The 12,719-nt window shown below is 49.9% G+C and overlaps 1 protein-coding gene across 5 annotated transcripts in view; it reads left to right on the top strand.

Annotated features, from left to right (window-relative positions):
- Positions 1 to 775: 775 nt before the first annotated feature.
- The window catches only part of LOC128841556 (P-selectin-like), a 55,423-nt gene continuing 43,479 nt past the window's right edge, over positions 776 to 12,719 (top strand). For 3 of the 5 annotated variants that reach the window (XM_054036657.1, XM_054036660.1, XM_054036659.1), the window contains exons 1-4: positions 776 to 848; positions 3,281 to 3,371; positions 10,628 to 11,017; positions 12,495 to 12,602. In XM_054036657.1, coding sequence (XP_053892632.1) covers positions 846 to 848; positions 3,281 to 3,371; positions 10,628 to 11,017; positions 12,495 to 12,602 — 592 coding nt within the window. In that variant the 5' untranslated portion in view covers positions 776 to 845. The remainder of the gene's footprint in view (positions 849 to 3,280; positions 3,372 to 10,627; positions 11,018 to 12,494; positions 12,603 to 12,719) is intronic. The other 2 variants (XM_054036661.1, XM_054036658.1) reach the window with 2 other exon arrangements.

The raw sequence follows: 12,719 nt of genomic DNA on the forward strand, positions 1-12,719 counted from the left end.
AGAGCTAACCCCAGCCACCACTGTAAGGCTCCCTCTGGTTAGAGGGTGACTCACAGTCCTGGGTACCCTAAGAATATCACAGGCACCTAAACCCCAGACATAAGCACCTAGGTCTGGGGTTTAGGTACCTAAATCTCAGTTTGAGGCTTCAATGAGATCCACAAAACTCCCACTGGCCCATGTAGACACCTAAACTCATTTGGCACCTATGTTTTCAGGGAAAAGTCCCCTCCACACCTAAGTTTGTGCCTTGGGGCATGTGCCCTGCTGCCTCCCTCTAGGCGCTTGGGTACTTAGCTCCTGCCTAAGCCCCAGTGTGATCTGTGAATTGGGAAAAGACAGGTGCCATCTGACTTGCATGCAGGGCCTGATCCAGTACGCTTGCTCAGAGGCCACCTAATGGAGCAGGTCCCATCGAAGTCTGGCTGCCAGAGAAGGAGGTGGTGGTGTCTACCGTATGGCTTCTAGCCCACTGGTTAGGACACTCAGCTGGCCTGTGGGAGCCCCAGGTTCAATTCCCCCATTTGCTTGCGGGGGAGAAAGGATTTGCACAGGTGTCTCCCACCTCTCAGGAGAGGTTTCCTAACCACTGGGCTAAGGGATATTCTGAGGGATACCTCCCAGGTCAGTCCCTATCCAGGCTTCACAGTCACGCTCTCTCTGGCCCAATGACTCTTCAAGCTGTGACTCGATGTGGGGGGGAGGAACAGGAAAGGGATGCAATGAGGTTCTGCACACATGAAAGGAAGTGCTGCAAGACACAGCCAAGTAGAGAGCTGGTTTAAGTCGTCTCGGTCCAGGGATTGAGCGAGAGGAGAGTGAAGGCTGGCAGGTCGGCACTGGAGATGGTAGGTCTAGCACCTTCTTCTACCTGGGGATGTGGCTGGATTCACCTGCGCAGTGTTTAGGAAGAAGTGAGGCAGGCAGAGGAGCTGCTGCTCACAAGGGAGAGCTACAAGCTGGCTTCTTAGCGACAGCCCTCACCCTCCACCCCAGGCACCTCTGATTGTGGGTACAGGGGACAGTGCCAGGAACAGAGACCCCAAATGGCCCCCAGAGCAGGACTCTGCATGGGCAACAGGGACGATGCCCTGACAGTGCCCCACAGACTGCTGCAGAAGGAAACTCCAGGTGGTGAGGCGGGCTGAGTTTTCTCCTATGCTCAACTCTCCAATATTAATTGAAATGAGACCACCCAGCTCCAACCAGCAGAGCCCCACTGCCCAGCCCTGAGTTGTCAAGGGAGTCCCCATCCCCCCTCTGTCCAGCTCTGAGCTGTCAGGGGAGTCCCATCCTCCCCACCCCCCCCACCCCGTTGCCCAGCCCTGAGCTGTCAGGGGAGTCCCCCCTCGCTGCCCAGCCCTCACATACCCAGAGGAGCCCCCCCAGCCCTGAGTGAGCAGGGGATCCCCCTCCCCACTGCCCAGCCCTGAGCTGCCAAGGAGAACCCCCCCATGCACCCACCCAGCCCTGAGCTGCCCAGGGAGAGCCCTCCCCACTGCCCAGCCCCGAATGGCCAGGGAGAACCCCCCCACTCCCTTCTGCTCAGCCCTGAGCTGACAAAAAGAGCCCCCTGCCCATTTCCCAGCTCTGAGCTACCTGGGAAAGCCCTCCCCATCCCTGAGTTGCCAAGGGAGTCCCCCCACTGCCCAGCCCTGAGCTGAGGAGAGCACCCTCATGCACCCTCACCCAGCTCTGAGCTGCCCAGGGAGAGCCCCAGCCCTGAATAGCCAGGGAGTGCCCCCCCCCCCCACTGCCCACCTCTGAATGGCCAAGGAGACACCTCCCCTCCCCCGCTGCCCAGACCTGAGCAGCCACGGGAGCCCCACCACCACCCAGCTCTCAGCTGCCAGGGGAGCCCCCTCTGCTGCCCAGCCCTGAGCTGACAAGGAGAGCCCCACCCACTTGCGCCCAGCCCTGATCTGCCGGGGAGCCCTCCCCCCCAGCACTGAATGGCCAGGGAGAGAAACACACACACACACACCGCCCAGCCCTGAGCTGATAAGGAGAGCCCCCACCCACACTGCTGTGCAATTGGGATTTCACTCAGTCACCTGAGCTGGGAGGCTCTCTTTCCCCCAGCAAACCCATGAATATCCCCTGCACATCAGCTGAAGATCCCGACCTGGGCAGCAGAACTAAAGGTTAAAAACTGCATGGGGGGCCCTCTTCCCCTGCTTTCCCCTTCCCTCCCTTTCTGCCTTCCTCCAGAGCTCCTACATTAATGACTTTGCTGAACGCTAGCCAATGGCTCCTTGTGCCCCCCAATTCCAGCCAGGTGACTGGTATAGCTGAGCTTTGTGGGCATCAGTGGAAAGAGCTGGCACACAGGCGGTGGAATAGCAGCAACCACAGCATGAGGATTGGTTGGGAAAGTGGAGGTGGGCTACCAGAGATGGCCTCATTCAAAGCCTCCCTGCCATCCAAAATATAGCATGGAGCCTCTCAGGCCTAGGAGGCTGCTTGAGGAGCCAGCCAGCCACCCCCGGGAAGCTGAGACCTGGATGAGAGGAGCAGCCAGCATTACAACCCTTGCCACACAACCATCCTAACTTAACTGGTTCAGACCACACCACTCCTTTCCCCCAGATCTCTGGTCAAGGCTGGGCTCAGCCCCTGTTGGTAAGATGCCAGAGGGTACAGTGTTTTAAACCCATGGCAGTGCATTTCACAGCCCAGGCCTACAGACTCAGGTTCACAGAGCTCACACTATGGCCCTACACACAGCTATGTAGACATTCAGGCTGGTGCTGGATCCTGCCCTCTGAAGCCCAGGGAGAGGAGGGGCCTGCTGGGGCAGCTTGCAGCATTTCAGGTTTAGACCCATGGATGGTTCCCATTTTTTCTAATTCTAATATAACTCTATTACACCTGAATATTGCTCTGATTGACTGAGATGCTCAGCTGTTTATCTAATTTATGGACAAAAACTGCCTCTGTCCTTTGAGCTGAACTCATGACACTGACCAACAACATCTCACACTCATAGTCACGTTCTCCAGGATGTTCATTAACAACCTGTTGTGGAGATGATGTTGCTAAATCAAATCACTTGCCTAAAATTCCAACTGTTCCTTCTTCCCCTGTGGAGGCTGGCAACTCTTGCTCTTTGAGATTCTGCATTTTAGCTGCATTGTAAATATGAACTAATCAGAGATAGTGTCTGTGTCAGCCAGGTGTGTCCAACAGTGTCTGTTTCAGCTCAGTGTGTCAAATATGCCTGGACCTGACTGCTGTGAAGTACTGAGGGGTTTATGGACATGTTTTTCTGACCCCCCAGGGCAGCACTGTAGGACTCCGCTCCAGTCCAAGGGCTTGGGGATGTGGCTGGAATGTCGCCCGACTCCTGTGCTTTGCTGCCATTTGCTGGGGTAAGCCTTCCTGCAGGTCTTTGATGGCCTGCCCCTGACATTGCCAGGGGAGAATTCACAGACACATCCCTGGGAAAGCCCTGGGAGAGAAGTGGTATTGTTGTGGCACCAACAGTCACTCCTGGTCTGTCCAGGGACATTTTACTGGCAGGCATATTGAAAAAGTTTCATTTGGGCCAGAATTCCCACCCTGGGGTGATTATTTAGAGACTTAAATCCTATTCCTCCTAATCCCTTCTTTTTGCCCCTCCTGTATTCCAGAAACCAGTAGAGTCCCTAGAAATTACCTGAGAAACACAGCCTCCTGAGGTTATGGGAGCAAGGCGCTTCCACCCTAGTTACAATGGAGAGGCCTTCACACGGGCCTGCTTGGCTTCCCAAAGCAGCTCACAGTTCCCCAGCCAGGACAGGGGCCGATGAACTCCTCTGCACAGGCATGGTCCAAGCCAGCTCTCTCCTCTGACTGGATTGAGAATGTCTGGACCCCATTTCCAGCATCGGTACCAGCAGCAGTGCAAGTGTTGGTGCAGACAGAGTGCAGGGGGTTGACACCTGTTGTGGATTAGAGGGTATGGGCCACACCCTGGTATTTAAACCAGGCCCTGGGAGTAACCCCTTTAGTGTGCCAGACTTTGAAGGGCAGGCCACATGACTCTATTACTGCAGGCCTGGGCCTTCAGACTCCAGCACCCCTATTTCTCACTGTGGCTCTCTGCAGCGAATCCAGCCAAGATCAGACACCTGAGAGAGCCTGTCCCTTTTGAGGGAGCAATGCACCCAGCAGATTATGTGGCAGCCTTTTTAAAACTAGGTAGCTTTGATTAGTTACCTGGAATCTAGCATCAGTAAGTCTTTACTCAGCATGAGACAGCCAAGCTTCAGAGTCCATATCAGTAGGAGCAATGGTTTTGCCATGCCCTGATTCTCCGGGCTCCTTCTTTACTCTCTCTGACCCTGTCTGTGTGAGTCCATCTGCTCATCACAGCAACCTTAACAGACAACCACTTGCCACCTCATCCCTTTGTCTCCACCTATGGCCTTTTCACTCTGATTCCCTGAAGAGGTTTGGAGGAAGTTAAGCATTAATGGCCCAGTATTTGGTTCTTCCCTTATCAATGCAGGGTCTCCAGTTCCAGCCAGTTCTTGCTAAGCTCTCTGGTTCCAAGGAGAAAAACCCTTTCCACCCAGTCAGTAACACTATAAAGTGGAGACAGACCCCGAGGTTTATAACAATTGTATAACCCCACATTCCTCATAGCACCTCTCAGAAATCCTGCTTGACACTGTGACTGTGTACAATTGTCTCCTTCCAAGTAGCCCCTCCAGTCATGCCATCTCCGGCTGGCACCCAGAACCCAGTTCAGGTAGGAGCTTCCTGGTGCACAAGATGATTGCTCCATACCTGGCCAGCCTGTGCTTGGAAAGCCCGCCTATCACATCTCCTCCAACAACAGGTTGCTACTCACCTCTCCTGTGTGGATCCTCCCCTACCTGTTGCAGAGAGAGGAGAGCCCTCCCACACTCAGCTCTGCTCTCAGATACACAGACGCAATCCCCATTGACTGAGTCGCACCTGTGAATTGGAGGCTAGACCTCAGCCCACAGCTCTCCTAGTGGCATTTCCCATGAGGAATTAGCTGTGAAACGTGGCACGTGCTGTTGAAACATGGATGTGCTATGTACATATCTGGGACCAGTGGCATTAATTTCAATGGAGCTGTGCTGACACCAGACAAGGATCTGTCCCATAGTGGTATCTACACCACAAGAAACAGCAAGGTATCACTTTTCTCTTCTGTTTACTGTTCTTGGGCGAGTTCCTTGGTGCAGGCCTGTCTGTGCTAGGTATCGCTTTTCTCTTCTGTTTACTGGCTTGGCATCATTCGAACTGAAGAGTCTTTGATTTCTGTTCTGACCCCAGCATGAGCATAGGGCCTGGGGAACTACTCTGCCTGGACCTCTGCACAAAGCTGACCCTGACCCCAGGCCATTCAGCTGATTTGAAAATGTTCTGTTCACTTTTTAAATAACTGTTCATTCTTGCACTGCCAGGCTTGAGATCAGCACCAGTGCTGTCATATCGTGAGCAGGGCTGGGGAAAGCTGTGCCCCAGGGGAATCCCGCTGCATTATTTCAAGGGGCCTTAGAGGAGGATCAGAGTGTCACATTGCTGATTGCTTATCTGAGCCCTTTGTGAGGTCCAAAATAGAGATGGGCACCAGCTGCAGAATGGGGGAGGGGGGGCGGGAGAGGCAGGTGTCCTGAGCCACAGTGCTCCATGGAAATGGGAGTCTTGAGCTCTGGTTCACCCTATTATAGAGAAGAGGGAGGGGGAGAAGTTTGGATTTTGGGGGGTTGTTTGGGCTCATCTTTACTGTAAAGCATTTGAGGCGCATCCCTCATAACATTGGTGTGATGTTCACCAGGCAGAACAGGAATGACAAGCAGAGCTTGGTGGGTTGGAGAGACCTCAAATGGTGTGAAGATTTTCATCAGATAAACACCCAACATTCCAGATCCCAAACTGAATCCTCAGGACATCTTGTGTCAGCAACACTATGCTTTAATTCTCCAGGGAGGAGTTCTCTTGTGAGATTTTGAGTCCTTCTTATTCCAACCAGGCCAGAAATACCACAAGAACAGTGCTGAGTGCCATGATGCTTTGGAACTTCCACTTTCAGGCCCATCACTAGCAGATGTGCAGAGGGCCTCTAGCGCCACATGAAAAGTAATGGGAGGGAACAGCTTGCCAAGCTTCCTGAACTCCCAAAGGGCTCTGGATTTGGCTCTTGTGCAAATAAACCAATCCATCATGTCAGCACTCCCATGGATTCTTATGAAACTTCAACCACAAGTCTGGCTCTTTTTGGCTCATCTAAATGGATGCCAAAGTGCTGGTGGTTTCTGGGAAATCTTTACGCCGCATGAGGCAATGCTAAAAGTGGAGCTGGTTAGAAAGTTTCCATTAAAATGTTTTGTTAAAGAAAAATGCAGATTCAGCAAAATCAAAATTTTCTACAGGAAAATTTTGATGTTGTTGATTTTTTTTTATTTTCCATTGGGGAAAATCTAAATCAAATCTTTTGTTTCAAGTCAATGCAACCCAAGTAGTTTGCTATTAACCTGCATCTATCTTTGGTGACACGCTGTCTCATGGGAGTTGTAGTTTGGGTGTTTCATGTCCCCATTTTATCCAAAAGGCCAGGCTCCTTGGCCAGACTATATCTCTCAAGATCCACTGTTGTCTTCCCTCTGATGGGACACATGTCTGTAGTTGTATCATGGGAGATACAGACTAGCCAGGGATGCAGACCTGACTTGAACTGAAACATTTTGACTTTTCCTAATCAACATTTTTCTGAACTCTTTCATTTTGTGAAAAAAAATTTTTTTCAACCTTTTGGGATGAAAACAAATGTTGAAATATTGGAATTTCATGCAGAAAAACATTTTTGTTGAGCTTTATCTCTAAGGGGCAAATCCTGAAGTTGTATTAAATCTATGGTGCAAGACTTTTGATCCATGCTTTGCAAATAAAGTGTATATGTTCCCTGAAATGAACACTAGTGAGCTGAGGGCAGATCCCTAGGCTGCACTGTTTGGAAGAAGATCTGACTTCAGGGCCATTTTCAGACAGATTTCCGTAACCATAGAGACACTGCGATATGGTGGTTGTTTTGTAGCTAAAAACCCTGGATCGCATCAAGTAATGGTGAGAAATAATATAAATAGACACTGTGTTTCAGTAGTTCAGCTCTGTGACTAGTTTCAACCTTGATTTGTAGTTCATTTTTATCTTTTCCTGATTTGTAAGCACTACCAGCTGGGCCAGTGTCTTCACAAAACTCAGTTTTACAAAGCTCTCCAAAAATGTCTTGTATATTTAGATTAGCTGCTAAAGCAGAGAAGTGCCAAACACCAGCAACTTATGAGAATGCTCAAATCTGGCTCTGGATCCAGACTTTGTTGCTGGCCTCATATGTAAAACTACAAAGGAAAAATTAAAATTAAAATTAAAATTGAGTTAATCCCATATTTCTGTGCCTGTGAAAAGAGGGCCTCGAGCACTTACATGAAGAAAAAATAAGTTTTAATGAACCTGCTTAAAAACAATTCCCCCTCTGGGAAATCCTTTTGGTTCTTCCTGGTGCACTGAAGGTATCCCAGCATACATCTTTCAGTGACAACAGCATGGAATCCATTTATGGATCACAATCAGACCTTTGATATTTGTGGTGTCTCATTTTGGGATATTTTCATTAAACTACAACATACCAAAGGATTTCATAGAACGGGGCAGGAAAAAGAGTTGGTTAGTTAGCTATCTCTTAGCTTGTTAGCCTCTGCTGCGTGGAGACAGTCAGACCAGAAATCAAAGCTTAAAGCCGTTTTAATTTTTGCAGTTCACCTTTTACCAGTTTTCAATCCCTGTATTTCTTATTTCACTAAACTCTGCTAGTTAGGTAGAGACTCTCAGCATAAGATTTGTGATGTCAGATCCAAGAATAACACATATAGGTCATTAGAACTGGACTGATCTCTTATAGGCAGGCTGGTAGCACTGCCTAGCATTAAGGTTGCCAATGCTTCCCATTATAAGATCCTGTTTTCAGTTGCTTATAACTTTACCAGGCTTTAACCATTTGGATTGACATTTTTCCAGATGGGTTGTCTGCCCCACGCTGAACTATTTGGAAAATTTCAACCAAAACAGTTCAGCCATTTCTAAGAATAAGGCTACGGAAAAAAATATATTGTTTTGTTGATGTTCAAAAAATCTGGTGCCCCCATACTTTGGAGCAGGAACTTGAAATTTGGCAGGGAGTAGGTGTTTGCATCAGGAAGATGCCTGTGAAAATCTGCCCAAAATTTGGCCAAGTTATAAGCCTTTGAAAAATCGCACTTTGTACTGCTCAGTAGAGACTTTGATTTTAGCAGCCACATTCCCTGAAAATTCCATCTATAATATTGGTCATGCTCCAGCTCGGGGCTGTGCAGGATGTTCCCTGTAATTGCAGCTCTGGGCTGAGCCAGGTACTGGAACTGAGAGAAGAGAGGCTGTCTCTCCTAGGCTCTCAATGCCCGCCCTCTGAGCTCAGGCAGCACGAAGCAGGAAGCTTCCTTATTTGAAGGCAGAGGGGCAAGAGCCAGACCTGCAGTGGGTGGGGATGGCAGAAGGTGTAGATTGGGAAAAGGAGTCCAGGGGGAAGACTGGGACTGGAGGTTTGCATCGGAGAGAAAAAAACTGGGATTAGGAATTGGGGAGGGGAGAGTCTGGGACTGGCTGGGCAAGGAGCCTGGGGACAAGGAACTTGGAGCGTGGGGGGGGAACTGAGAATGGCCAGGATCAGAGAGTGGGATTGGGTGTGGAGGGATGCCTGGGGTAGGGCGGGGAATCCAGAGAGGTGAGATTAGGGCTTGCTAAACAATGAGACTGGGACTGAGATGAGGAGCCAGGGATGGGTAAAAGACAGGCCTGGGACAAGGTCAGGTTGGAGGGGCCAGGTCAGAAGGGCCATGGTTAGGAGACAGAGGCAGAAGAGTCTGTGACCACTAGAGAACACTCTCCTCTAGAGCCTGGAATGGAACCCACAATTCCTGAGTTCTCTGCTGTCAGCAAGTATCTGTGAAATCCACTGGCAAAATGTGTGTTTCATATCCCTCTAGTGCTGGCCCACAGGGACTATGACAACCTGCTACTGCTATTGGTTCCTCCATTAGCTCAGGTGGCAGAGGTCTGTGAACCTGATCTCAGGATTTTAACCCTGCTGATGATCCATATTGGTGTCACTATGATGCCACGTGATGGATCTTCTATTTTTTACAATTTGCTTTTTAAAAAACGTAGGAAATTACATACACACACACACACACCCCTACTTTAAAAGAACATTTTTAACATTTCAAAGTCAAGCACTCATACCATAGGAAATGCCAGAACCCTTGCCTCACTGAGTGCACAGGATGGACCTACACTAGGGAATGAATCCAGGTTGTACAGTGAAAAAAGCTGTTGTCTGTAGGAACCCTACCTCATCTGTTGCAGGAGCTGGAAGGTGTGTGTGATGAATGAGGCAGAGGGTTGCAAGAAGAGAAAGGATGGTTTCAAGGGTAAGGCTGTTGACTGCCACCCCGGAGAACTGGATTCTGCCTCTGCCCCAGAGCAAATCACTTAAACCAAACTTTTCCCAGGTGGCCACTAAGGGTGCTCAAATTGAGACCCTATGATTTGATTTGCAGAAGTGCTGAGCACTCACTGCTGCAACTAAAGTCAATGGGAACAGTGCTCTGAACATAGAAAATGCTTTATAATGCTAAATACTTCAGAAAATCAGGTCCTAGGGGTCTCAAATGTAGAGCCCTGCGTGGATACACAATTTATATCCACAGATGTGGATATCTGTGGATATAAAGCGGATATCCATGGATTTGCAGGACTCAAGTGACAATGAGTGAGATCAGCAGGGCCATGGCCAACAACTGGGCCAGAAACCACAGCGGCGAAAGAAGCAGCATGTCGGGCTGCCACTCGCAGAAGCCAGCTCCCAGCCCAGGCAGCTCCTGTCAAATGGGACACCCAAAATTATTTTTGACCTTAATCTCTCTAGTCCAGCTCCTCAAAGGTATTTAAGCACCTAACTTGCAATAAAATCAATGGCAGTTAGGTGCCTAAATACCTTTGAGAACCAGTACCTCTATGCCTCTGTTCCCATCTTTGAAATGGGGATAATACCATCCTCTCATCTCCCAGAGCTGTTGTGAGTATAAACTCATTAATGTTTGTGAAGCACTCAGATACTGTAATGATGAGCACTATAGAAAAGCCTTTGGGGAAATGAATAATTCTGTCTTCAGAGCAGGGTTTGTATAGTGTGCAGTAAATAAGGCTGGGGCGGTCACACATGGACCAGTGAGGAGAAAACAAACTATTGAATAGCTCCTCATTTAGTGAGCACCGTCCATCCTCTGCACTGAGTGAGGCAAAGGACCTATGGAAAAATAGTATGTTATCATGCCACTAAAGACTATACCATCGTGCATGCGCACAAGGGGGCTGAACTCAGTTACATGTGCCACCTTAATTGTGGCATTTCCTAACGTTTGAGTGCTTGACTTTGCAACCTAAATAATGTTCTTTTAATGCAGTACTTTTGTGTGTGATATAAGATATAGTCTGGTGTCACCCATTGATAGTCAACCCATAGCTCTGTCACTGACTGTCACACAAGTTTGCCTGTTTTTACTCTTTCCAACAGTGCTCGGGACTCAGATGGAAGTGGGAGCCTGGACCTACCATTATGGTAACAAATCTGATTACTCATGGGAGCTGGCCAGAAACTTTTGCAGGTCATTCTACACTGACCTTGTAGCAATCCAGAACCAGGGGGAAATTGTTTATCTCAACAAAGTCTTACCCCGCCATAGAACATACTACTGGATTGGGATACGAAAGATAAACAATGTCTGGACCTGGGTTGGTACCAACAAGGCCCTGACGAAAGAGGCTGAGAACTGGGCTAACAAGGAACCCAACAATAAAGGGAAGAACCAAGACTGTGTGGAGATTTACATAAAGAGGGATCGTGATGCTGGAAGATGGAACGATGAGAACTGCCAAAAGAAAAAGAGGGCGCTGTGTTACCAAGGTAACCACCCCACCACTGTCATTCTCTATGTATGTGTGTGTCTGTCTAACATATGTAGGGCTGGGGAGAGTTGCTGGATTGAGAGCTCTGGAGAATTAAGTCCCTAATTGTCCATAGAAGACTGTCAATGGGCTGGCTGCCTCCCATGCCCCCTCATGGTCTGAGGTTGCTCCACAAGCCATTCTTGCCTTGCCTGACTGGAGTCTTTCCTTACTTCCTGGAGTCTGTTCTCCCTGGCTCTCAGCCTTCTTCAGCACTCTGGCTCGGGCTTCCTTCCAGGCACAAATCCTGCCGGCTGGTGAAGGGTTTCCTGCAGAAGCCTCCTGGCTTGTCTCTCCCTGAGCATCCCCCTTCTCTGAAACTTCCTGCCACTTGTCCAGGGACATCAGCTGACTCCTGCTCAGCTGTGCCTTCCTAGTAACTAGGGTTGGCTGGCTCCAGGCCTCTAGCCTTTAAAGGGCCAGACACACTATTACAAAGAGGTATGGTCTGGGCAGAGGAACTTAACCCATCCACCCAGCTAGAGTGCCTCAACCCTGATCTGCAGGGACAGTCGGTCTCCATGGCCCACTGAGTCTTGACTTCTGTGGAGACAGCCACCAAGGGCCTGGTTAGTGCTAGCTGGTCTTAGGCATTAGTGGTATTGTCCCGTGGCCGGCAGCACAGGCCTGCACCCGCTTTGCATGTTAGCTGCTGTGTGCAACACCTGTGCCTGGGAACAATCACTGCTGTGGTGTTCTCTGTGTCTCGCTGGTTCCTTTGGTTGGGGAGTTAAAGTCCTGCCTTCCAAGTTCTCCCTCACAAATGGGCCACACAGACGGGAGCTGAACCTGTGCTCTGAATGAGTCTTGCTTTGATCCCTACATTCTTCTCATCACAAAGTCCTGTTGTAAATTGACATGCCAGGCGCTTGGCCCCAGGAGCACCTGTTCTGAGCCCTCGGGAGATGCAGTGGAGTCTCCCTGCCAAAGAGTTACTACCCTCTTTGGAGTGCAATCAGTACGGGGGGGTGGGGGAGGAAGGGCAGGGAGGTCAAAGCACAGCCTGATAACCAAACGTGGCACATGCTGGCCTCTGATCAATGCATGTGTGTGTCCCCTGCAGGCCTAGCATGCAACCCTCCATCTCAATCCAGAGGGCAGCCTACCCATCCAGGTCAGCGCTGTCCACAGGCAGCGCCTCTGGGTCCAAGAGCAGAGTGACAATCTGTGCAAAGCAGCCACTGCCTCCAAACTTCTGGCAAGGTGCCAATACCACCTGGCTGGGCAAAGCTTGGGTGCCCTGGGTGCCCTTGCAGGGCCTGAGCCAAGGCCTTTGAAGGCAGGGTTTTTTTCCCATGGTTTTAACAGGCTCTGAAAGAATCCCGCAATGAAGAAAAGCAGCAGGGATGGAGTGCAGGATCCAGGCAGTGGGGTGGGTTATGATTTGTCTCTAAGGAACTGTTAGGGTGAATCCTAACCCAGCTGTATCTCTGCAGCGTCTTGCCAGCGTTCCTCCTGCAGCCAGCGTGGTGAGTGTGTGGAGACCATCGGGAACTACAGCTGTGATTGCTACCCTGGTTTCTACGGGCCTGAGTGTGAACACGGTGAGGGCAGTTGAACAGGGACATTAGGGGCGGGGGCCCTGCTGCAGGTCCTGTTACAGTCACTGCATTTACTTTCTGGAGGGTCTCCTCAGAGACATCCTCTGGGACGATGGCCTG

Source organism: Malaclemys terrapin, chromosome 8 (genome assembly GCF_027887155.1).
Source record: "Malaclemys terrapin pileata isolate rMalTer1 chromosome 8, rMalTer1.hap1, whole genome shotgun sequence".
In the NCBI taxonomy this organism is placed as follows: Eukaryota; Metazoa; Chordata; order Testudines; family Emydidae; genus Malaclemys; species Malaclemys terrapin.